The sequence below is a fragment of the Rattus rattus genome, chromosome 11 (genome assembly GCF_011064425.1).
Source record: "Rattus rattus isolate New Zealand chromosome 11, Rrattus_CSIRO_v1, whole genome shotgun sequence".
NCBI classification, from domain to species: Eukaryota; Metazoa; Chordata; class Mammalia; order Rodentia; family Muridae; genus Rattus; species Rattus rattus.
The window spans coordinates 80,779,670-80,802,219 of record NC_046164.1 but is presented as its reverse complement, the minus strand read 5'-3'; the positions used below and the strand labels follow the sequence as shown (position 1 = coordinate 80,802,219).

The 22,550-nt window shown below is 45.5% G+C and overlaps 1 protein-coding gene across 3 annotated transcripts in view; it reads left to right on the top strand.

Annotated features, from left to right (window-relative positions):
- Window positions 1-22,550, top strand: part of Ddc (dopa decarboxylase) — a 116,261-nt gene that overhangs the window by 45,230 nt on the left and 48,481 nt on the right. For 2 of the 3 annotated variants that reach the window (XM_032916496.1, XM_032916495.1), the window contains exons 4-6: window positions 3,334-3,453; window positions 11,479-11,613; window positions 12,688-12,831. In XM_032916496.1, the coding sequence (XP_032772387.1) occupies window positions 3,334-3,453; window positions 11,479-11,613; window positions 12,688-12,831 (399 nt within the window). The remainder of the gene's footprint in view (window positions 1-3,333; window positions 3,454-11,478; window positions 11,614-12,687; window positions 12,832-22,550) is intronic. The other variant, XM_032916497.1, reaches the window with a different exon arrangement.

Below are 22,550 nucleotides of genomic sequence, written 5' to 3'. Positions count from 1 at the left end.
AGGGTACCTGAGAAACCAAGCTCTAGGATAACAAGGTTCAAAAGCCCTGGCACCCAGGAAGAACTCCAAAATACCCCACTGAGACTTCACGTGGTTATGACAGATTATACCCCCGTATTATCTGATGAAGACAGCAGCTTCCTTCCTTGGATCACAGCAAAGATATTGAAGAACCGGAAAGTCTGCTTAATTTTAGCAGATAAATGGGTAAACTCAAACAGCTTTTTATGAGATGACAGACTTAATCATATCCGAAGCTGCTTCCTAGATGCGCTCTAGAGGAGTTCATCACTTAGTTCATTCTGAGGGGGTGGGATCATGTCCTCCCATAGGTAACACACTGCACAGCCCCACTTTCACATTTCCACAGCTCCTTGACCAAGTTATGCCGTGACATAGCGGGCCGATCACGTACTTCAGTTTCTCCCAAGAGATCTGCCCTGTATGGCCCTGTTCCATGGGAGGTGATCCCTGCACACATGACAGAAACAGGCGAAGACTGTAGATAGTAAGGCTACCACAAAGCAGAGTCTGGGCCCCATGAGGGAGTTTTAAAGGAAGAGAAATTCTGAGTGGAATAGAGAGGGGAAGACTATAAAAAGAAGAGAAGGGGAGGAAAGGAAAGAAACAAGGAAAAAGGAAGGGAATGGAGAGAGAGAGGGGAAGGAGAAGAGGGAATCAAAGGGAAGAGAAGAAGAAGAAGAAGGAGGGGAAGGGAGGAGGAGGAAGGGAAGGAAGGTGTGAAGGGAAGGAAGGGAGGGGAGGGGAGGAGGGAGAAGAGATAAAGAGAAGAAAGAGGAGAGGGAGAGGAGGAGGAGAGCAGGAGAGAGGAGAGAGAGGAGAGGAGAGAGGAAGAGAAGAGAAGAAGAAGAGGGGAAGAGAAGAGGAAGAGAAGGAGAAGAGAAGAGGATTGCACTTTTTTGTGGATTTTTTTCTGGTTTTTTGTTTGTTTTTGCATAACCACTTGATTTGAATAAAACCCCAGTTCAAGGCTGCATTTTCCATTCTCCCCAAGACCAAAGATTGCAAACGGACTTGGAGAGAATGTCCTACCCCACCCCATTCATCAGTTTTCACTCAGCCTACTGCCCAGCCTATCTCATATGCAAGAAAACAAGGTACTAAAATAGACGTGCCTACAATCTGCATCCTCCATGAGGTCCCTTTTCACATGGAGGAAGACTTAGAAAGTTCCTACCTGAAGCACTCCCAGTTTCAGTTTTCTCATCCCACAGTGCTTAAGCAGATTTGAAACACAGATACCATATTATGGGTTTCAATACACACACCATCCACTGAAGAGTTCTCAAACCTAGAACTGCTTCAGCCACTAGAAGAGTAGCCACCGTATTTATTGCCTCTGTTCCAACTTGTTGAACTAGCATTGAGCAAGGAGCTGTGAGATAGAGAGGAACTGGCTGAATGACTCAAACAACGTACCAGGGTTGCTGGCTTTACATGGCTCTAGATGTTTCCATTAACCTATGGGCTCCTCAGACTGCTAAGTGCAGAGTCCATGAAAAGTATCATACCGGGAAGAGACTGGTGGCCTTCTTGCGAAAGTCTCATTGCTCTCAGGTACAGGCACTCTGGGACCTTCTTCTCCCTAGGGAACAGACCAGCCTAGAGCTGAATGTACCCTGTCTTTCAGGCAAATGATATCATCATGGTAAGGCTCATTGATGTACCAAGATCTGCTGCTCAAAGCCTGCCTTATCTGTCTGGAGACAAGCTCGTGGCCTCTGACGTGTCTGCTGAGGGTGGTCTTGATGGGAGAAATGCCTGCACTACAAACACAGAGGTTGTGTTGCTTGGTGGCTGTGATTCATAACATGGGAATGCTGCCCCTATGCTGGGATAGCATTAACCACAAGCTTTGTCTAGAACCCACCGGGATGGATAACCATCTGTTGACCCACATGGAGAAGTCTTCGGATTCCTCTTGTCATCAGTAGCCGTGATTCAAGTGCCTAAAGGCACCCTGGTCTGCGTTGAGCGTCGTTAGATGAAAATGAAAAAAACAAAATGGAGCTCAAGTCCTTTTTGCCTGGACCTGGAGTACCAGAATCAGCCATCTTCTGTGCAATGAGGAGAGAGGGCAGACACCAAGTCCCTGGGGAATTAGAGACTACATAAGATGAGTGGTTTGTCTGGTGTTCCTTAGCAGAAGAAAGTAGCCAGTGCCCCTTTCCTTGGCTCCATCCTGCACTCTAAAATTTTCTCGTGGCCATTGAGGAGTCTTCCAGTAGACCTTTTCATATCGTTCTGGTATATGATTAAGTACACCATGTACGAGCAGGAAGGCGTGGTACCATTCTCCTTACACCAATCTGGATGGACGAAAGAAGTTATGTCCGAGACTGAGTTCAGGCATCTATAGTCCATCTGAGATTGAGAAGTTTTAAATCTGGGATCCAGCCAGACATTGACCCCCAAATTCCTAGCAACCGGTCCTAGTTTCAGCATTAGCTCCAGAGAAAGAACCATGGCTGTGTGTGTGTGGTGGGGCTGGGGAGTGGAGATGTATCCAGGAACTGTACTCAGCTTATACCCTGGGACCTGTCATGGAGAGATGATACAGTTGGTGAGGTAACTCAAAAGGGGCTCATAGAGATCTACCCTCCGTGGATCCCCGGTGGAGAGGAGGAAGAGCAGAGAAATGTCCTCCTTGTAAAGCTTTGTCAATGCCGTCAGGCCCTGGCCCTGCTTGCAGGCCTCCTGGCAGAACCAACCCCTGAGGCTCCTGGGATCTCTGGGAAATGAGAACATAGCATTGTCTCAATCCATTTTCTGGTGTGTGTGTGTGGGGGGGGGGACAAAATACCATAGCCTGAATCCTCTATAAACATTAGAAGTCTACTCGAGGGTGTGAGGAACATGCTACTGGCATCTGGCGGCAAGGCCTGCCGTGTGATTGCAGCAGAGAAATGTACAGAGGGCAGCAGGCATGCGCGAAGCAGACAAGAGCGCCTGCTCTTAGGGGTGAACTTCCCTGTCTCCATCTAATCCACTCCTGAGACAACCCACTTTCCATCAGTTCATGAGCAAGGAGCCACACAGGCTGGTTGACCCGTAAAGTCCCCCACCTCTTAATACTCTCATCTCGGGTTCAGGTTTCAACGTATGAATGTGGGAGACGCACTCAAATCCCAGAAACCAAGGGATTAATTCCCCACCAAGGGTGGATTTGGGGGGCAAAAATGTGAACTTTTTGTTAAATTGATCAAATAAAAACCACCAAAGAAACAATGCTTTCCTGTGTCGCTCTTTTGTGCAGAGGCCAGCTGCCCTGTGGCTTAGCTGTTCACTCTCTCCCCCCAACCCCCACTGCAGGCTGCAAGCCCAGCGTGCACAGAGCTGGAGACAGTGATGATGGATTGGCTGGGGAAGATGCTGGAGCTGCCAGAGGCCTTTTTGGCTGGAAGAGCTGGGGAAGGGGGAGGAGTGATCCAGGTAAGGCGGGGAAAGCTGGAATTGGGAGTGTGGGCTCCACAAAGGACTGCAGCCGCAAACACAAAGCCGTGTCCACGTTGCTCTTTTTCTGTGCCTTTAGGATTCTTCCAGAGAACAGGAAAGCTGAAGCGAACTCCGCTCTTGGAGTTGGTGGGATCTGGATTTAGATCCCGGTGCTCTTTCCCACGAACTAGGACAAGTACTCATGTCCGCTGGCCCTCCTAGTAGATAAAACAGTGGCTACAAGCACCACAGTGCCACTCGAGTGGCAGATGTTGGGGTATCCGTTGCTGGCCACCATGGTGAAGCATTTTCCAGATGCATTGACTTCTCACTGTGAACAAGGCACTCTATTTGACGACCAAGGAGAGCGTGGCACAAAGCAACTGATAACATACCCCTGAGATTTTAGCTCGGAAGTTATAGACCTTGTGTCTATGTCTTCTAGAACCTAAGGTCTTGCTGCCACCCTCAGAGTCCTGTCTCTACCCCAAGTGACAGCTGTGGCCATGCTTCAACGGCTGTACGTGCGACTTGGCTGTATGTGTTATTTGTCGGTGGGCCAACAGCTTACCTAAGGTTTCTGCTATGTCTATGCATACATTTAATTCATTCTCTGTATTCATCACGAGCAACTGCAGGGCTCACATGAGGGCTCGCAACAGATGCAAACGACAGCCGTGGTGAATTTTCCATTCCACCAGGATCTTCAGAGCAAATGATCGGAATTTATGCCTTTTTTTTTTTTAATTAAAGACAAGGTCTGACTGTGTTGTCCTGGCCTGGAACTCACTATGTAGAGCAGGCTGGCCTTGAGCTCCCAGGTCCACCTGCTCTGCCTCTCAACTGCTGGAATGTACCCACTATGCCCCCGCCCTCCGGCAAATGTGAATCTTTAAAAAAACATTTTGTAACATGGACAATGAACTACATTAAGTCACCACCCCTCCTTATGCTATTTTTCTCATGTCAAGTTCATGGTTGTAACGCTGAGAATGTATTACTAACCTTAGAGTAAAGAATATTTACACAACACACACACACACACACACACACACACACACACAGACACACACACAGACACACAGGCACACACACACACACACACACACACACACACACACACACAGTTTCCTCAGGAGCTCTGAGAAGCAGTGATAGCTCCACACACAGCACCAGGGCTGACTAAACTAGGAAGTAAGGCCCTCAGTTTGCAGTCCCGGGACTATTTGTTTTAACTTCCCACGTGTTTTAACCTCCAATGTATGGTCTCTTTCTTAAGGGTGCTGCTACACACAGGTTAGTGGCTTCGAATACAGTTCTTATCCTATGGTTCTGAAAGTCTGACCCAGGTTTTAATGAACCAAAATCAAGATTGTCATCTTAGAAGCCCGAGGGGAAAATCCATTTCCCCACCAACTCAAGTTTTCTAAAGCCTTCTGGAATTCCTTGGCCTGCAACAACTCCCATCTCCACCTCCCAGAGCAGCTGCGTTCCATCGCGCTGACCTTTCTCTCACTGTGATGTTCTGACTGCAGATGTGAAATCGGGTCTCTATTTTTAAGGACCCGTGTGATAGGATTGGGTCCACTCTGATAATCCAAGGTAATCTTTCCAAGTCAAGGTTCTTAATGTAATCACATTAGCAAAGTCCCCTTTCCCCCGAAAGGTAAACAATCTCAGTCTGGGAAAGAGGCCTGGCATCTTGGTGCTGGGAGGGAGATGCAGCCTGTGTTGCATGCAGTCTGCAGGAGAGCTCCGCAAAGATTTGTTCTCAGTGGGGTCCTAGCCTCTGCCTGAGGAGAGTCAAACTCAGCAGGGCTCCAGTGGGCCTGAGACTGTGAATCTTGTCCATTCTAGTGCATCAAATGGGCAGGTCAGTAGGCCAGCAGTCCTTGTGGTTCAAATCACTCTTTTTCATTCTTTGATTATAGCCCTTTGTCATATCTAGGTCACTGTAAGTAGGGAACTGATAAGAATGAACTACCAGAGTTAGGTGGGCTGAGACCCACTTGTACCAACAGTTGAGAGGAAGAAGCAGGAGGATCAGGAGTTCATGGTCATTCTTGGTGAATTCACGCCAGCTTTGGCCACATGAGACCCTATTAAATACATACGTACATACATACATACATACATACATACATATTACCATATGGCTTATTATTCTATTATAATATACTATTACATATATATAATAAGTGTACACATATGTTGTACCCTAAAAGGTATAAATGGATACTGTGAACCAGACTTCTAAAAATGGCAGCAGGAATGTTCTAGGGAAGTCCCAATATAACTGCACAGAACTGTTTTTTGTTTTCAGAGGTTGGGTGGCGTGGCCAAACTTCCCTGGGTAATGTTACAGAAAGGCGTTGCCCCATTGCTCTTCCAGCCCCGAGAAGGTCTAGGTGAAGCCCTGGTAGCTTCCCAGGTGCTGACGCCGGAGTTCTGACTTTCCAGGGACATGACCATCGTCCTTCACAAGGACAATCAAGTCAGAGTGTCCAGAGAGAGTCTGCAGCCTTTCAGGGCTTCAGAGGTCAGCAGAGCTGTCCTCAGAGGCACGGCCTGGAATTATGGTTTATTTATTTCTGGGCAGGGATCTCATTCTTTGAAGTAGGCCTGCCCCTACAGCAAACTTTTCACGGTAACTCCACATCTTGGTTGAGCTTTTAGCATTGGTAAACCCTGCTTCCTCATGAACAACTCAGCTCTTTATCTACCTTGGGGCATTTCCTCTGTCCGGTGTTTGTGAGGAGGCCATTTCGACCCTTTCCAGAGGCTTGAGTTTCTATAGACTTAGTACTGTTTTCTAAGGTTCTCTCTCTCTCTCTCTCTCTCTCTCTCCTTTTTGGTCATTTTCTCCTCTACATTTTCAGCGCATTGCTCCTGGTTTTCTGTTTATCACTGTAATTCTCCACATCGCCAACTTACTATTTCCCATGTCAATTTCGATTACACTTCCTTACTTTTAAAAATGATTGCGCCCTCTGTGTTTATGGATAATGGGCACTCATTGCAAAAATGGGAAAATACAGAGACTATTTTAGAGTCTAATTCTCTCTAGTTTTAGTCTGGTATCTCTGTATGTGCGGGTTACATACATCAAGAAGATACAATACGTACACGTTTTCGACATGAAGTTTTCTCATATTTGTCACTGTTCGTCGAGTATTTAGATTTCTTGTTACTGTTGCGTGTGTACATGGTAGGTGCACATGGCTTCTTACGCCATGACTCTCACGGGGAGGTCAGAGGACAGCTCTGTGAAGTGAGTTCTTTCCTTGTACCTTCTGTCCCCGCCAGCGGGGACCCAGTTATTCAGGGTCCCGAAGAGGCTTTCTACCTGTGGGCCAAAATGGGGGTGAAGAGAAGAAGGAGACCAAGCAAGATTCTGTTGTCAAGGTCTCGTTTATTGAGAGAAATGTACAGCATTTAAAGCTCTGAGGCAGGAATAGAAGCGGGAACTGAAGCTTAGGGTGGGAGAGTTTGGGAAGTGCCCAAGGATATAAGGTGAATCACTACACTGCAAGATATCCTCCTATAACAAAGAGGCAACAGTCTTCCGGGGACATGTTCTTTGAAAAGGTCGAACCCTTCTCAGGAATCTGCTCAGGGACATCCGGTGTTTTGCTCAAGCTGCAACATCCTGTCATTGCTCCCAGGGTCTTCCTGGGAGAGGCTTTAGTTCAACAATCTCATGTCCGTATGGCAGTCATTTCAAGGTTAAACCTCTGTGGCCATGCAGCCCAGAGTCAAGTAGCCACCTTGAGCTAAGCAGTCACTAAGCGGCTAGGCTCAAATCCAATATGGCTCCCTACAACCTTCATGTGGGCCACCAGACTTAAAGGATGTCTTCCCGCCATCCCTCAGCTATTGTAAACTTCTTTTCTCGATTTATTTTTTTTTTTCGGTAGTAAACAAAGCATTGGGCTTCATTATAACACCTTTACACACATGCTGTTATACTTTATTTTTATCTGCCTTCTTTTTCCAGCACTCTCCCTCGCCCTTCCCGTTACTCTCATATTGCCCCCCGCCCTGAGTCTTGTCCAAATATTTTTTGAGAATATTATTACTGAACATTTTTTTACGATGAACCATGATTTATGTAAATAACTTTTTAAGATATCCATGATATGAGTCATGTGAGTAAGATTTTGGGGGACAGCCTTTAGGATGAAGGCGACTGCCTTCCAAGACTATCAGCTTCCTCCCCATGTCACGTAAGCACTCCATCAAGACCAGAATAGGACGGCAGAAGAGAGTACTTCTGGGTCACTAGTCATACCGTGAAAACAATTTCATTTTCGAGTCTTTAGTGTCCAAAGATGAATCTTCTAGTTTGGTACTTCTCAAAGAATTTTAAGAGTAACAAAGTTCATTGAATAGCTATTACAAATCTGACTGTGTTTTAGCCCATTTATCGTGCTTTATGTAATCGATTTTCATCCTCAAAATAATTACAAGGATTGGCTGAATTATCAACCTCAGTTTTCATAGCAAAGAAATTGAGGCTCAGACAAGTCCAGTGGCAGAAACTCATTAAAAACAGTGTATAAAGATGGTTTTAAGTATTACTACCAACTCACTCAGGCTCTTTGCTTGGGATAGGGTCTGGAGGTTTGAATGCTACCATTGGGTTAAACCATCTTTTCAGTAGGACAATCTCATTTTGAGAAGTCCCAGCCTTAGGTTAGGACTAATTCTGGCCTCTCTCAGCCCAGGCTGCAACAAAGCCCCGGTGAGCTCAACCCACTTAGTTTGGTTTGGTGGAAAGCACACCTCCTTGTGTTTACTGCAGGGAGCTGGCTGGCCCTTTTCAGTTTATGAGGCTGATTGTCTGTAATTTGTGAGGCCTGAAAGAGCACTGAGCCCAGTGACAGCCCGCGAGGCAGCCTGCCTTATCGATTCCCTCAGAGCTGTAATCACAGCTTAGCATCGGGCGCAGCAGTGGGTGTCTGAGCCCAACAGCACACCGTCATTGTGAGGCCGGACAAATGAGACCTGCAAAATGGGTCTCTTAATTGGGTTTGAAAGCTCTTGTGGAAGAAAAGCTGCCAATTTCTTACCCTGTGTGGGGTGACATTTGTAAAACCTAGAAGATGAAAAGACCTCTCGGCTCAGGGCATCAGCAGCCCTGAGCATCAACTCTCCCAAAAGATCCCTCCCACCTCAGAGCAGGCTCGCCATGGCAACCTTTGTCTGTCTGAAGCAAAGGCATTGGCGAGCCACACAAAGAGGTGAAGAAAACCGGTTTCAGGTAAACGAAGGTTCAAGTGTGTGGGCTTAGCTTGGTGCAGCTCAGGGCTGTTCAATCCCCCTTTTCTCAGCCACGAAGCACGAGGGTCAGCATGGGCTCTTCAGGTCCCTCCCTCCCTCTGGACAAGCCACTCATCTTGTTCAAATTTGCCCACACTGAATCTTGTAGTAGCACGTTGAGATCCAATATTCTAAGGATGATTATTTTTTACACTGAACTTCGTTGATATTTCTTACATTTTGTTTTGTTGACAAAAAGAAATTTCTGTCAGAATATAGAGAGTGTGCCCTCCAAGTCCATAGTGAACTATTCAGAATTCTAAAGGTGTCCAGGGCTCCGAAGAGAAGGTAGATTTTTTTTTTTTTTAATTTTTTTTTCCCCTCAAGACAGTGTTTCACTATATAGCCCTGGATGTCCTGGAACTCAAACGTAGAGATCTCTGTCTCTTCTCTGAGCGCAGGGACTAAAGGCTTGTACCACTCCAATTACCCCCTCCACCCCCTCCACCCCCTCCCCCCCCTCCACCCCCACCACCCTCTCCACCCCCTCCACCCCCTCCCCCCTCCACCCCCTCCACCCTCTCCACCCCCTCCTAGAGTTGAGGACGGAACCCAGGGCCTTGTGCTTGTGAGGCAAGCGCTCTACCCCTGAGCTAAATCCCCAACCCCTGCCACTCCAATTTTTGTTTTGTTTTATTTTTTCAAGACCAGGTTTCTCTGTGAAACATAGGCCTGGTTATCCTGGGCCCACTTTGTAGACCAGGTTGGCCTCGAACTCACAAAGATTCTCCTGCCTCTGGCTCTGGCTCTGCCTCTGCCTCCTGAGTACGGGGATTAAAGGCATGTGCCACCACGCCAGGGGCCCAGTATCTATCTAATTTTTAACAGACAGACCCTGAAAAACAAAATGTGCTCAGGCAGTCTGAATTAAGCGAGTCAGGAGAGAAAATACAATGGGATGCACAGGCGAAGTCGGAGACCCAGCGTCTGCTTTCACAGACTTGAATTTCCTGAAATGGCTGCCAGTCTTGTCGGCCTTCTTTGACGTGGTCTGAAACTATGCAGGACGAGTGTTGGAAGTACGGCCTGAAGGAAATGTGTGAGTCACTCGGAGCCCGAGTGAAGACCGTGGTCTGTTTATCTGAACTCATGCATTACAGCTACAGAAACAGGAATACGTGTACCTCGCTTGAAAGCGCCCCTCACTCAGGGACTAGGACTTGATTCCAAAGAATGAGTGAAAGTAGTGGATGGGAAAAATCAAAGTGGGAGATCGTGATTGACGGAGGGGGTAAAAATATTAATAGGAAAAATTTGCACCTCTACGTAATTCACTGTGTATTTATCTGAAAAACTCCACGGTCTTATAAACTTTCAGAGTCAGCAAAAATCTGATGGGTTTCTCCTGGGAATTTGCCTCCCAGGGAAGCGGAGGGCAAATGCTAGGAGGTACCAAGAAAAATCAGAGGTTCATTTTTAACTATACCCACGTCATACTGCAAATCTGGTGGGATGTTACAGACGAAAAAACATTAAAAATGGGATTATTTTACAAATTAAATGGGATAAGTAATACAGTGGGCACTGAACCCATTTCTCTCGCTCTCGAGTTCAAAAGATGAATTGCGTACCAAAGCTTACCCCGTTGCTGAAGCAAACGGTTGGGATTTCTTGCACTGGCTCGCTAGGCCTGCCCTAACAAAACCCAGAGCCGCAAAGATGGCTGAAACTGCACCTTCGTTGCTCCGAGTCCTGCATGAAGGCTGAAGGCCGAGACTGAGGTGTCGGCAGGATTGTTTTCCCTTAGGTTTAGTCTTGAACTCTCATTACTGCCTTCCCACTTCCGCCTTTTCATGGTCTCACCTCCGTGTATGTCGCGTCTGCTGCCTAATTTCTTGTTCTCAGGACACCATTCAGATTGGTTTCAGATCTACCCTAAAGATTTCATTATTACCTAAAGGTGCCCTCTGCCTCTCCCTCTGTCCTTACTGCTTCCTATATCTTTGTCTTTCTCTCCTTTTCTTATGGATATTTTGAGATCGTCTCAAACTGTAACCTTACCCCGCTTGGTACCCGTTATATGCCCAGGTTGGCCTTGAACTCAAAATCTCCTCAAGCCTAGGCCTCCTTAGTGCTAAGACTACACGTACATACGTGGCATAAACCGTGTTTGGCTTAAAAGGTCCTATTACTAGAAATGTAGAACATTCTGAGATGCTGGGGTCTAGGGATTCAGTACGTGGGTTGCAGGGAGGGAGGGAGGGAGAGAGGGAGGGAGCACAGTTCAGCCTGTTACACTGAGGACTGGGAGAAGCCCTCCAAGCCAACCTCCACGTGTCAAGGAAAGTGCATTCTTATGTTATAAGCAAATACAAATTGTTCTGTCCACATGCATAGGAACACAGAGCAGGGATTGGGCAGGGTGCCCTGGATCAGTCTCTTCCTCTGATGGACGTGGAGACAGTATGTCCCAGACCAGGCCTAAGGAACCCATGAGAGAACACCTGCAGAGTCTTGTATATGCTACAGGATCAGAGTGTTAGCTCACTGGGACATAATATGGATAAAACAATGTCAAACTAATTACAAGAGCTAAACCAGCCCCTGCAGATGTTAGATGCAAAAATGAGTGAATTTTGCAATTGCTGGCTCAACTGTTAAAGGAAACTATGGACATAAATAATATGTCTTCCAAAAGTTTAGACTGGGACTTCTTTGCAACATTTCAAATTTCATTTGGCCTTTTTCTCTTGGATTCAGGGAAGTGCCAGCGAAGCCACCTTGGTGGCCCTACTGGCTGCTCGGACTAAAATGATCCGCCAGCTGCAGGCAGCCTCCCCAGAGCTGACACAAGCTGCCGTCATGGAAAAGCTTGTCGCTTACACATCTGATCAGGTGAGCGTGCTGGTACGGGCATTGACCCAACGCCCAACATCCCTCACCCGCCATCCTCGACCACAGTGCTGAGTCCAAGGAACAGTTAGCATCACGTCAAACCCGAAAGCTGTTCCTCAGGGACCGTGAGGCGGAGGAACTCCTTATTCTATCGTGGGAGCTTGACGGATCTAGTCAGAAATAAAATACACGTACCGAGAGCCTCCACAACTGGCTGGATACCATTTCTGTAGTGTGGAACGGTTCAGCGTCCCTGTGGCTTGCCTTTAAGGCTCCACTGTGGAAAACCTGGAAGCGAGACTCCAACCTGATGCCAAATCCTAGCTCAGTAAATCATGTACATTCTCAAAGCCTACTTTTTTTATTTTAATTTCCAAAAGGGATAAAAAAAAAAAAACCATCATTGCTATGAGCACTCAGTCCAGGTTGTGGCTTGAGAAGACTGACTTAGACTTCATTACAATGCTCATAAAACCCTACAAATAAAAGCAAATAGAAATGGAGTAGTTTTACCTCACTTATCGTATTTACTTGATTTTTCCATTGACTGTTTCTGCTGCTTCTTTTTCTTTATTTTGTCTTGTTAGTTTTTTGAGGAATGGGTGGGGAGGTTGAAACGGGCTTTCTCTGTGTAGTCCCTGCTGACCTGGAACTCTGTAGTCCAGGCTGGCCTCGAACTCAGAGATCTGCCTGCCTCTGCCTCCCAAGTGCTGGGATTAAAGGAGTCCACCACCACCCAGTGTATTTTTTTTTTTTTATCATACAGCCCAGTTTGTGTCCTTTGGTGTGCCAATTACTAGACACGTAAATCTACATGTATCTAAAATCACTGGAGCGAATGGAAAAGTTAATCAGTGGAGAGCCATCACTCACTCTGGCAGGATTTGATTCGTTAAGACCGGAAAGCAAGATTCCGGGAAAGAAACAAGTCCAGGAAAGGGGGTGCTTTAGAAACGGAGGCAGGGAAGATATGAACTCTAGCACCTTCATGGGGCATCGAGAGCCTAGAGCAAGGACTCTGCAGAACTTGTGACTCAATTGCCATTCTTGACTTACTATTCATTCTTGTCGCAGGCACATTCCTCCGTAGAAAGAGCTGGATTAATTGGTGGAGTCAAAATAAAAGCAATTCCTTCAGACGGCAACTACTCCATGAGAGCTGCTGCCCTTCGAGAGGCCCTGGAGAGAGACAAGGCGGCTGGCCTGATTCCGTTCTTCGTAAGTCCAGTGTTCAATGGAGATGGCACTGTGGGGTCCTCTGGGTCCTGTCTGGGCCTGGGGTAAAGTTTGAGGAGTGTGTGTGTGTGTGTGTGTGTGTGTGTGTGTGTGTGTCCTGGGAAGAGGTAGTCATTGTCTTCCCTTGTTGTAATGGCCTGAATGAAAAATATCCCTCTCCCCCATAGTGCATTTGACCACTTGGTCCCTAGGTCTTGGCACTATTTGGAGAGCTTTCGGTGGTGCAGCCTTTCACTAGAAGTGAGCTTTGAGAAAGTTTTTTAAGCCTTGCACTATTTTCAATTCACTCTTTTGGCGTCACACTCAAGGCGCTCGGGATGTGAGTCCTTCTTATCTTCCTTGCCCCTCCCGCAATGCCTGTGGCCTGCCTTCCTGGTGTCCCTGCCATTTAGGACATTAACCTTCTGCAACAGGAAGCTCTGACACCTCCTTCTTTGTCTTGGTCATGGTGTTCTATCACACCTCCAGAAAAGTAACCAGGAAACGTGCACGCCCACAGGTGATCTCATCACACTCTAGAGGACGCCTCAAAGCTTATAGTCACACAGACAGCCCTGGTCAAAATCAGTGGGTCACAAGACGAAACAAAACGACATGAATGTGAGAAAGACTTCTAAAGAGGAAGGGGAAGCGTCCAGGGTAGAAAGGAGATAGGAGGGAATGGGCTGCGAGAGTAACCAGAACGTGTTAGAATCTGTATCAAGATGCCAAGGAGTAAAATTATATTTTTTTAAAAGAATAACTATAGGCTGTCCTGCCCGGGTTTGTTGCTCTCAGCAGACGCTAAGAAGGTTCATTTGTATGAGGCTTGTGAACAAAGCAGTAACGTTTCCCTCCAAGGTAAAAATATCTAGCTAGCCAAATGGCATGCAGGGCCCGGAGCTGCGTTCTAGCGGGGGGATGCACCTGGAGTCTGGGAATTGTCATGTTTCTGACATAGCCACAGCAGTATGTTCTGCCTGGGACTAATATGTCATGTTGGAAGCAATTAGAGTGTCATGACTGTGGCTCTGTGGATATTCTGTCTGGCTACACAGTATTACCCAAGGGAGCTTTAGGAATGCTGACTCTGGGCCCCTTTCCTGTAGAATTTTGGAAGCACGACCATGGGTAAAACCAGGCGCATTAAATAGCAAGATTCCAGTGTGTATCTGGGTTTGAAAAAGATGTTTAGAAGAATCTTTCACTCCTTTTATTTTTCAGTGTTGGGGATGGAACCCAGGGCTCACAGGAGTAACCCTAACACCTGGTGAAGGGTACCTGCATCCAAACCTTTCTACAATTATAATAATAATCATTATATTATATTGGTGGTGGTGGTATACTTACAGAATAGTAACTTTCCATGAGGCTTTTTAAAGCAGTCCTCGGTGTCAGGTTATTTCTCCCTCAGCTCCTGCTTTACACCACACCCCTGTCTCTCCCTCCATGGGATCTTTCCTGCTCCATTATTCTATCCACCTTCACATCACCTATATTCTACTATCCTTCCATTCTTAAGATCCTTGTTTCTCCCTCTCTCCAATAGTGGTCCCTTTCTACCATCCTGGTTTCTCTAAGCACTTCAAGGTAAACACACAAATCTCAAGATGACTGCTAGGGTCCCCACGTAGGAGATAAAATGTGGCGTTCGTCATTCTGGGTCTGAGTTACCTGACTCCATCCACTTGCCTGCGAATTTTGTTTTTCACTTCTGAAATAAAATTCTACTGTGTGTATAAACCAATCTTCATTAGCTAATGAATAGATAGGTGGCTGATTCTATTTCCTCGATATTGCGAATAGAGCAGCCATGAACTTGGATGACCAGTTATCTGTGTGTGTGTGTGTGTGTGTGTAGGATATACTGTAAGCCTTATATAACAGAGAATATATTTGCATAATAATATAACATTCATATAATATAATTATATATTATTACATATTTTATTTTGTTATATATTATATATATTACAATTATAGAATGATTATATTCATTCATTATATTCTCTTATATAGAGTATATATATAGAAAATATATATTCATGTATATAGGTATACATATATAAAATATATCTTCGTCATGTATATAAGAGTCTGTAGCTATAGACCTTTGGGTATATGCCCTAGAATGATATAGCTAGGTCACAAAGTAATTGTATTCACTTTTGGAGGAAGCTTCACACTGATCTCCATGATAGCTCTACCAGTCTGTACTCCAATCAACAGTGAGACTTCCTGTTTTCTCATATCCCCAAAAGCATTTATCACTTTCTTGATCTTGGCCATTGTGACTGGGGTGAGGCAAAATACCAACGTAGTTTTAATTTGCATTTCCCTGCTGGCTAAGGATTTTTCTTGGACATTTGTATTTCTTCACTTGAGAACTCTCTCTTCAGTGTTCAGCGATTTTTAATAGGGTTTGTTTTCTTGATAATTAGTTTTTTTAGTCCCTTGAATATTCTAGACACTGATCCTCTGTCAGACGCATAGCTGGCAAGGATTTTCTTGTATTCCCTATGCTGCCCCTTCACTCACTCAATTTCCATTGGAGCATGGAAGCTTTTTAATTTCATGCTTGCCAGCTTGTTGACTGTTAGCCTTGTTTCCTGTACACCTGGGGTCCTCTAGGGAAGTCTGTACCTGAGTCTACATCCTGAACTGTGCCTCTCATCGTCCCCTCTAGATATTTTGGGTACAGCGTTGAGATCTTTGGTGCATTTAAAATCGATCTTTCTGGAAGGTATCAAGTAAGAATCAAATTTCTATGTAAGACAGCACCTACAGTCATTTGATTTTTGGTAGGATTATAAAGACAAAGATTATAAACGCATCCTGGAGAAAAGACCACATCTTCCACCAGTGGTGCTGGCATATCTGGAAGTCTCACTTCCTGATGAAGGGTGGAAGTCTCACTTCCTGATGGAGGGTGGAAGTCTCACTTCCTGATGAAGGGTGGAAGTCTCACTTCCTGATGGAGGGTGGAAGTCTCACTTCATGATGGAGGGTGGAAGTCTCGCTTCCTGATGGAGGGTGGAAGTCTCACTTCCTGATGGAGGGTGGAAGTCTCACTTCCTGATGGAGGGTGGAAGTCTCACTTCCTGATGGAGGGTGGAAGTCTCACTTCCTGATGGAGGGTGGAAGTCTCACTTCCTGATGGAGGGTGGAAGTCTCACTTCCTGATGGAGGGTGGAGGTCTCACTTCCTGATGAAGGGTGGAGGTCTCACTTCCTGATGGAGGGTGGAAGTCTCACTTCCTGATGGAGGGTGGAAGTCTCACTTCCTGATGGAGGGTGGAAGTCTCACTTCCTGATGGAGGGTGGAAGTCTCACTTCCTGATGGAGGGTGGAAGTCTCACTTCCTGATGGAGGGTGGAAGTCTCACTTCCTGATGGAGGGTGGAAGTCTCACTTCCTGATGGAGGGTGGAAGTCTCACTTCCTGATGGAGGGTGGAAGTCTCACTTCCTGATGGAGGGTGGAAGTCTCACTTCCTGATGGAGGGTGGAAGTCTCACTTCTTGATGAAGGGTGGAAGTCTCACTTCCTGATGGAGGGTGGAAGTCTCACTTCCTGATGAGGGTGGAAGTCTCACTTCCTGATGAAGGGTGGAGGTCTCACTTCCTGATGAAGGGTGGAAGTCTCACTTCCTGATAGAGGGTGGAAGTCTCACTTCCTGATGAAGGGTGGAAGTCTCACTTCTTGATGAAGGGTGGAAGTCTCACTTCCTGATGGAGGTGGAAGTCTCACTTCCTGATGGAGGGTGGAAGTCTCACTTCCTGATGGAGGGTGGAAGTCTCACTTCCTGATGAAGGTGGAGGTCTCACTTCCTGATGAAGGTGGAAGTCTCACTTCTTGATGAAGGGTGACTTGCTGTTAGGAAATGCTCTCTTTCTCTCTAGCCCATGGAACACCCCAAGTTCCTAACCATGGGAACATCCCAGGTGAGCAGTCCATGGCTGTTGCTCTTTGTAAAAAGTTGTTCTCAATCCCACTGTAACAATTGTTGCCCAAGTTCTCCATTTATACCCAAGGAAATTGCTGATGGTTTTAAATGTTATCTACCATTTTGGTATTTATTTTTTGTATGGCTCACTTATATTTTTTCCTATACTTGATTTTTTTTAAGTCAATTTTATAATTTTCCACTCTCCTCATTTTACTTTTTTATTGTATGTCCCCAACACCTTTTGTGTGATTATTTCATTTAAACCTACATGTATTCAAACTCTACTAGACATTGTAATGTTACAAGAGCAACATAAATCTAGATAACTCTACATTATCTGTTTCATTAGCACTCACTTTATATTTCTTATTTTCTTCTATAGGAAACATATTTAGAATTTATCTTAGTGACTCAACAGGGTGGTCTGTTGTTTTATTTCCATGAAAACATCTTTATATTCCGTTTACTTTTGAAAGACATTTTCCTGACCTAAGGACAGAAGGGTGCTTTTGGTTTTTTGTTTGTTTGTTTGTTTGTTTTTGTTTTCTTTTTTTTAATTTTCATTTTATTTTGCATTTTGCTGGATATGGTGTGCAGGCCATTTGTAGTGTCCCTGAAGGCCAACGGCATTTTTCCAGATGGTTGTGAGTTTTCATGTGGGTGCTAGGAGTCAAACTCCAGTCCTCTGGGAGAGTAGCCAGTGCTCTTGAAGACATAGTCAGTTCACAAGCCCCCACTCGTTTTGTATTTTGAGCTCACAGCTCAAGTGCAATGTATCAAGAGCAGTGAAGGCACGCACACTCAGGCTCAGGTAGGTGTCTCTAGGTAGGCAGCCCAGATGTCCTGTGAGGTGTATGGCCCTGCCTACAATTAAGACGAGTCTTCTCTCATCAGTTAGCACAGTCAAGATAACCCTCCACAGGCTTCCCGGAAGCCCATCTCGCAGGTGATTCCAGATCCTATTAAGTTGAGAGTCGACACTAACGATCACAGCTGAGTGTGAATGCTGAGGCGGAAGGAAGCACACACCTGTTGATCGGCTTTCTTCTGTGACTTCCGGTGCGATGTCCAGTGTCAGTGTTATTGTTGTTTGTTTTGAGATAATGAGGGAAGTGACTTTCCCCTTCCTGGTCACTTACAGTCTTTGTTTTTCCTCTTTCCTTTGGGGCAGTTTTACGGTGACACGATGTCTTTTATACTTACTCTACTTCCATCTCATGGGAATAAGGAGGATTCTCATATCAGTTTTGGGAAATACCCATTGTCTTCTTCTCTGTAGTTGACTTCTCTTCTTATCTTCTCTCCTTTCACTCTGGGGCTATGGTTACACATGGTTACCTCTTTCTACTCTGTATACTCATTACCATGCGTTGCATCTTTAGAAACAAAATCTATGGTTCAGTCTGACCTATTCACACTTCTCCAATGTTCTCCTTCGCTTGCCTAGTTAGTTAACGAGAACTGTCATGTTAGTTATAAATCTTGAAATTTTTAACTTTTAATTTTGAAACACTTGTGGATTCAGTAAAAGTTACAGGGGCCGGAGAACTGGCACATTAACTAAGGACATGCACTGCTCATGTAGGAGACACAAGTTTAGTTCCCAACGCCTGTGTCAGGTGGTTCAGAGCCGCTTACAACTGCCACTCCAGGAAAACCGGACGACACTGGCCTCTGTGAGCACCTGTACTCATGTGCACATAGCCATACACAGACACAAGCACATTATTTAAGATAATAAGAGGAAAACCTTCCTAGGATTTCAAAACGAAAACAAAGGCATCCTACACCCGCCACTTTCACACCCAAGTGTTACAGTTAATATAACCGCGGTGTCATATTAGGAACCAGGAAATTGGCAATGGCTTGTGTGCTTGTATAGTTCTGTCATTATAGTGATCGGGCCCTCTAACTACTCTGAGTTAAAACGCTGAAATGTTTTGTTTCCGAAAGGATCTACTTTCCTGCTGCTCCTTTCTTTACTCTCACCTTCTGGTCTCCGTTATCCTCACAATCTGTTTTGTGTTCTAAGTTTTGGTATTTCGGGGATGTTATGCAAATGGGTCGCATAGTTCCTGAAAAGTTCAGACTGGCATCTTTTCACTCGATGTTGTGCCTTTTGCCATCCATCTAGGTCCTTTGGGCTGCTCTACTGCAGATTCGGAACCAAACCGTGTAGCTCACGACATGTTCATCCATCACCTAATGAGAAATACTTTAGTTTCTCCCGTTTTCCACCCACGCACATCTGTGAACATTAATGCACAGATATTTGGATTGAGAAACATTTCCATTTCTTTGGGATACATTCTGTAAGATTAATAGACTATCTCATCGTTCCACTATTCAGCTTGAAAAATTCAGGGTCTTTGGCTTCCTCACAAGCATTTGGCGTTGTCATTTTTCTTTGTTGTAGTTCTATGGATAAGGGGTGTAATAACCTCTCCTAGGGACATAATGATCATTTCTCTGGTGAGTAACAATGTTAAATATCTTTTCGTGTGTCCATACATTTTTAGTGAAATGTGAAATCATTTGTGTGTGTGTGTGTGTGTGTGTGTGTGTGTGTGTGAAGGAGAGAGAGAGAGAGAGAGAGAGAGAGAGAGAGAGAGAGAGAGAGAGAGAGGGAGAGAAAAGGTGCCCACAGAGTCCAGAAGAAGGTGCTAGACTCCTTCAGAGCTACAGTTAGTTACAGGTGGTTGTAAACGGCCCCATAATGGGGGTTAGAAATCGGATTCTTCACTGCAAATCAGTATGTGCTCTTAGACACTGACCATCTTTCCAACTCCTGAGTTGATTTTTAATTTTTTTCTCCTTAAAGGTAATGTTTTTTTACGAATTCACCGAGAGTTCTGCACAATGCGTTTTGATAGTATTCGCCCCCCAATTCCTCTCCCTAATTATTTTCAGAAATTACCCACACCTCCCTACCCACTCACAAACCTGTGTCTTTGTGCTTTTTTTTTCTTTTTAAATAACCCACTGAGTTATTTTGCATTGCCCAGATACTCGTGGGGGTGAGACCATCCAGTGGAGCACAGTTGACATACCAGGAGCCGCACCCTTAAGGAAAACTGACTCTCTCTTCCCTGGCAGCCATCAATGTCAACCTCTTTTTTTTTTTTTTTTTTTGGTAACAGATTGATTTTGTTAGAGCAGTTTTAGGTTGCTGCCGTGACAGACAGAATACCTAACAGAAATAATTCAAGGAGGAAGGAATTATTCTGGCTCCTGGTTTAAGGAACACAGGCTATCAGATGGCAGCAGGGGCTGTTTGGAGGGCAGTTGGAATCCGAGGCAGCTGTTAAATCACATTAGCAGTCAAAAACCAGAGAGCTAGGCTAGAAGGGAGCCGGCCAAAAACCCATAAGGCCTGCCCCACAATATCCCGCTTCCCCTAGCTAGGCCCCATGTCCCAAATAGCCTACAACCTTCTAAGGCCACACCGCCATCTGCGTGAGTGTTGAAACACATAAGCCCGTGTGGGACATTCCACATTCAAGTCATAGTGCAGGTTCACAGATAAAAAATAGAACAGAAACTTTCCATACCGGCTTGCATGTTTTCCAAATGTCTTCTCGCAGTCTGTAGCTGCTTGTTCTAGCCGCTGAATTCGTGTCTTTTGTCTATGGTGAGACAGATATCTAATTTTAGTGAGGTGCAATTTATCCATTCCTTCCACAGATCAGACCTCTGGTGTTACACATCAAAGTTTACTAGCCAGTACAGTGCAAGTAACCTTTCCCCTTTTGGGGTAGTGCTAAATACTATTAAAACAAAACAAAAGCAAAACAAACAAATAAAAACCAATGATATCAGCGTTAATGAAACAGTCTTTAAGTACTCTTTATGATGTCCCTTTCCTCCTAATCAAACATGCAGAAGAATGACTCATTTTGACCCTCTAATTAGCGTTATATTCTCCCTTGTTGCCTTAGCTGCAGCAGAACTGTCACGTCAAATAGCCAACTACCCTTATGCCAGCGCCAACCACTAAGAACAGTTCACACACGTCCTGAGAAAACTAAACAAGACTGCCATAGTTGATTGTCCCAACTACTGACGGCTATAGCTTCAGCCAGGGCTGTTTGAAACCCTTCATGTCAGCCTATTTGCTCTAGCAAGCTTCCTCCCATAAGCTGTAACCCTGCAACCATTTCCACATAAGCCAAAAGGAAACCACCACACTGGCCTAGTAAAGAAACTGCTCTGACTGGTGGTAAGGAGACAAGGCTGCGATTGATCCCAAAAACAGATCTCAGTGGTGTGATTGGTGCTAAGAGGCAAGGCTGTATTGGCTCAAAACAAATGGCAGTTTGTGCCTCAATGCCTCTTCTCAGGTCGTGCTCTCTGGCTTCCCAGGCTGGCTCATTAAATGCTTCAGGCCCGATACATTGTACTGTGTTGCCTTCCCTGGTGTGGCAACATTAAGTCTAATAAAAGAGATCTCTCTCTCTCTCTCTCTCTCTCTCTCTCTCTCTCTCTCTCTGTCTCTCTCTCTCTCTCTCTCCTTCTCCCCCACACACCCCTGCCCCCCAGTGGCCTTTCCTTTTAGAAGTGAGGCTGAGTAACAGAAAGAGTAGAGGGACAGCAAAGGCCGTGGAATGGCAGTGGCAGCGACAGCTGAGCAAGTTGGCAGGCTGGGCGGCGAGGGAGGCAAGGCAGCTGCTTGACAGCTGAAGAAGAATCGGATGAACCGTTTGAGAGCTGCTAGGGTGGGACCCGAAGGGCTAAAGAAGAGGGGCGACGACGGGAGAAGGTGGGCAGCTGAGGCCGAAGAAGAAAAGGGCAGAAGGTGTCAGAAAAGAAAAACTGCAGGCCCTGTTTGCCAGAGGAATTCCAGAGAGCTGTCAGATCGTTAGGGCGAAGGGTCTCAGAGGCCCCGAGGGGGGCTAGCACGGAACACTGGCTGGAGTGTGGGGTTCAGGAATCCCGACTTCCCTGGCCTACACAAGATTTGTGACACTGGCTGCTGTCAAGAGCTGAGAAATCCTTCTACTCCTGCTGCCCACAAACTTCAACCCTAATTACAAGCAAGGGCTGAAAAATCCCAGCTTTCTAGGCTTACACAAGAGCTGTAGCACGTACAGGGCTTAGAGTCCCAATATCCAAGGCATGCATGAATTGTAACACTAGAAGGTACCACCTGCTGTTGCCCCCACCTGCTTATGGCCATCACTCACTGCTGCAAAACACCAAGGGAAACAAAGGGGCCCAGAACTTGAAGGTTGTCTCCTTGGCTACACATTATTTCTGTATAAACAGAACAAAGGGACTCCAGCCAACTGATTCAACACCATGACCAGATAGATTTTCTTCAGTGTTACATTTTAGGCGCTCTGTAACTTCCTACTCTATACTTAAATCTATAATCTATCTTCAGCCGAGTCTTGTGAAAGGAGTGAAATATGTTTAGAGTCCTTTGAGGGTCTGCATATGTGAGTCTTGTGATGGGCCATTGTTCCAGAGTGGTCTGTTGAAAGACTATACTTCCTCCATTAAACAACCATTTCTCCTTCTTCAACCACTGTTTGGCTTACATGTGTAGACCTATTTCTGGCCCACTGGCTTATTTCTGGGGAAGGGGGCTGTTTCTTTATTTCTTTCTATTTAAAGATTTGCTTTATGTGTATGAGTACACTGTCACAGACAGACACACCAGAAGGGGGCATCAGATCCCATTACAGATGGTTGTAAGCCACCGTGGTTACTAGAAATTGAACTTAGGACCTCTGGAAGAGCACACAGTATTCTTAATGGCAGAGCCATCTTTCTAG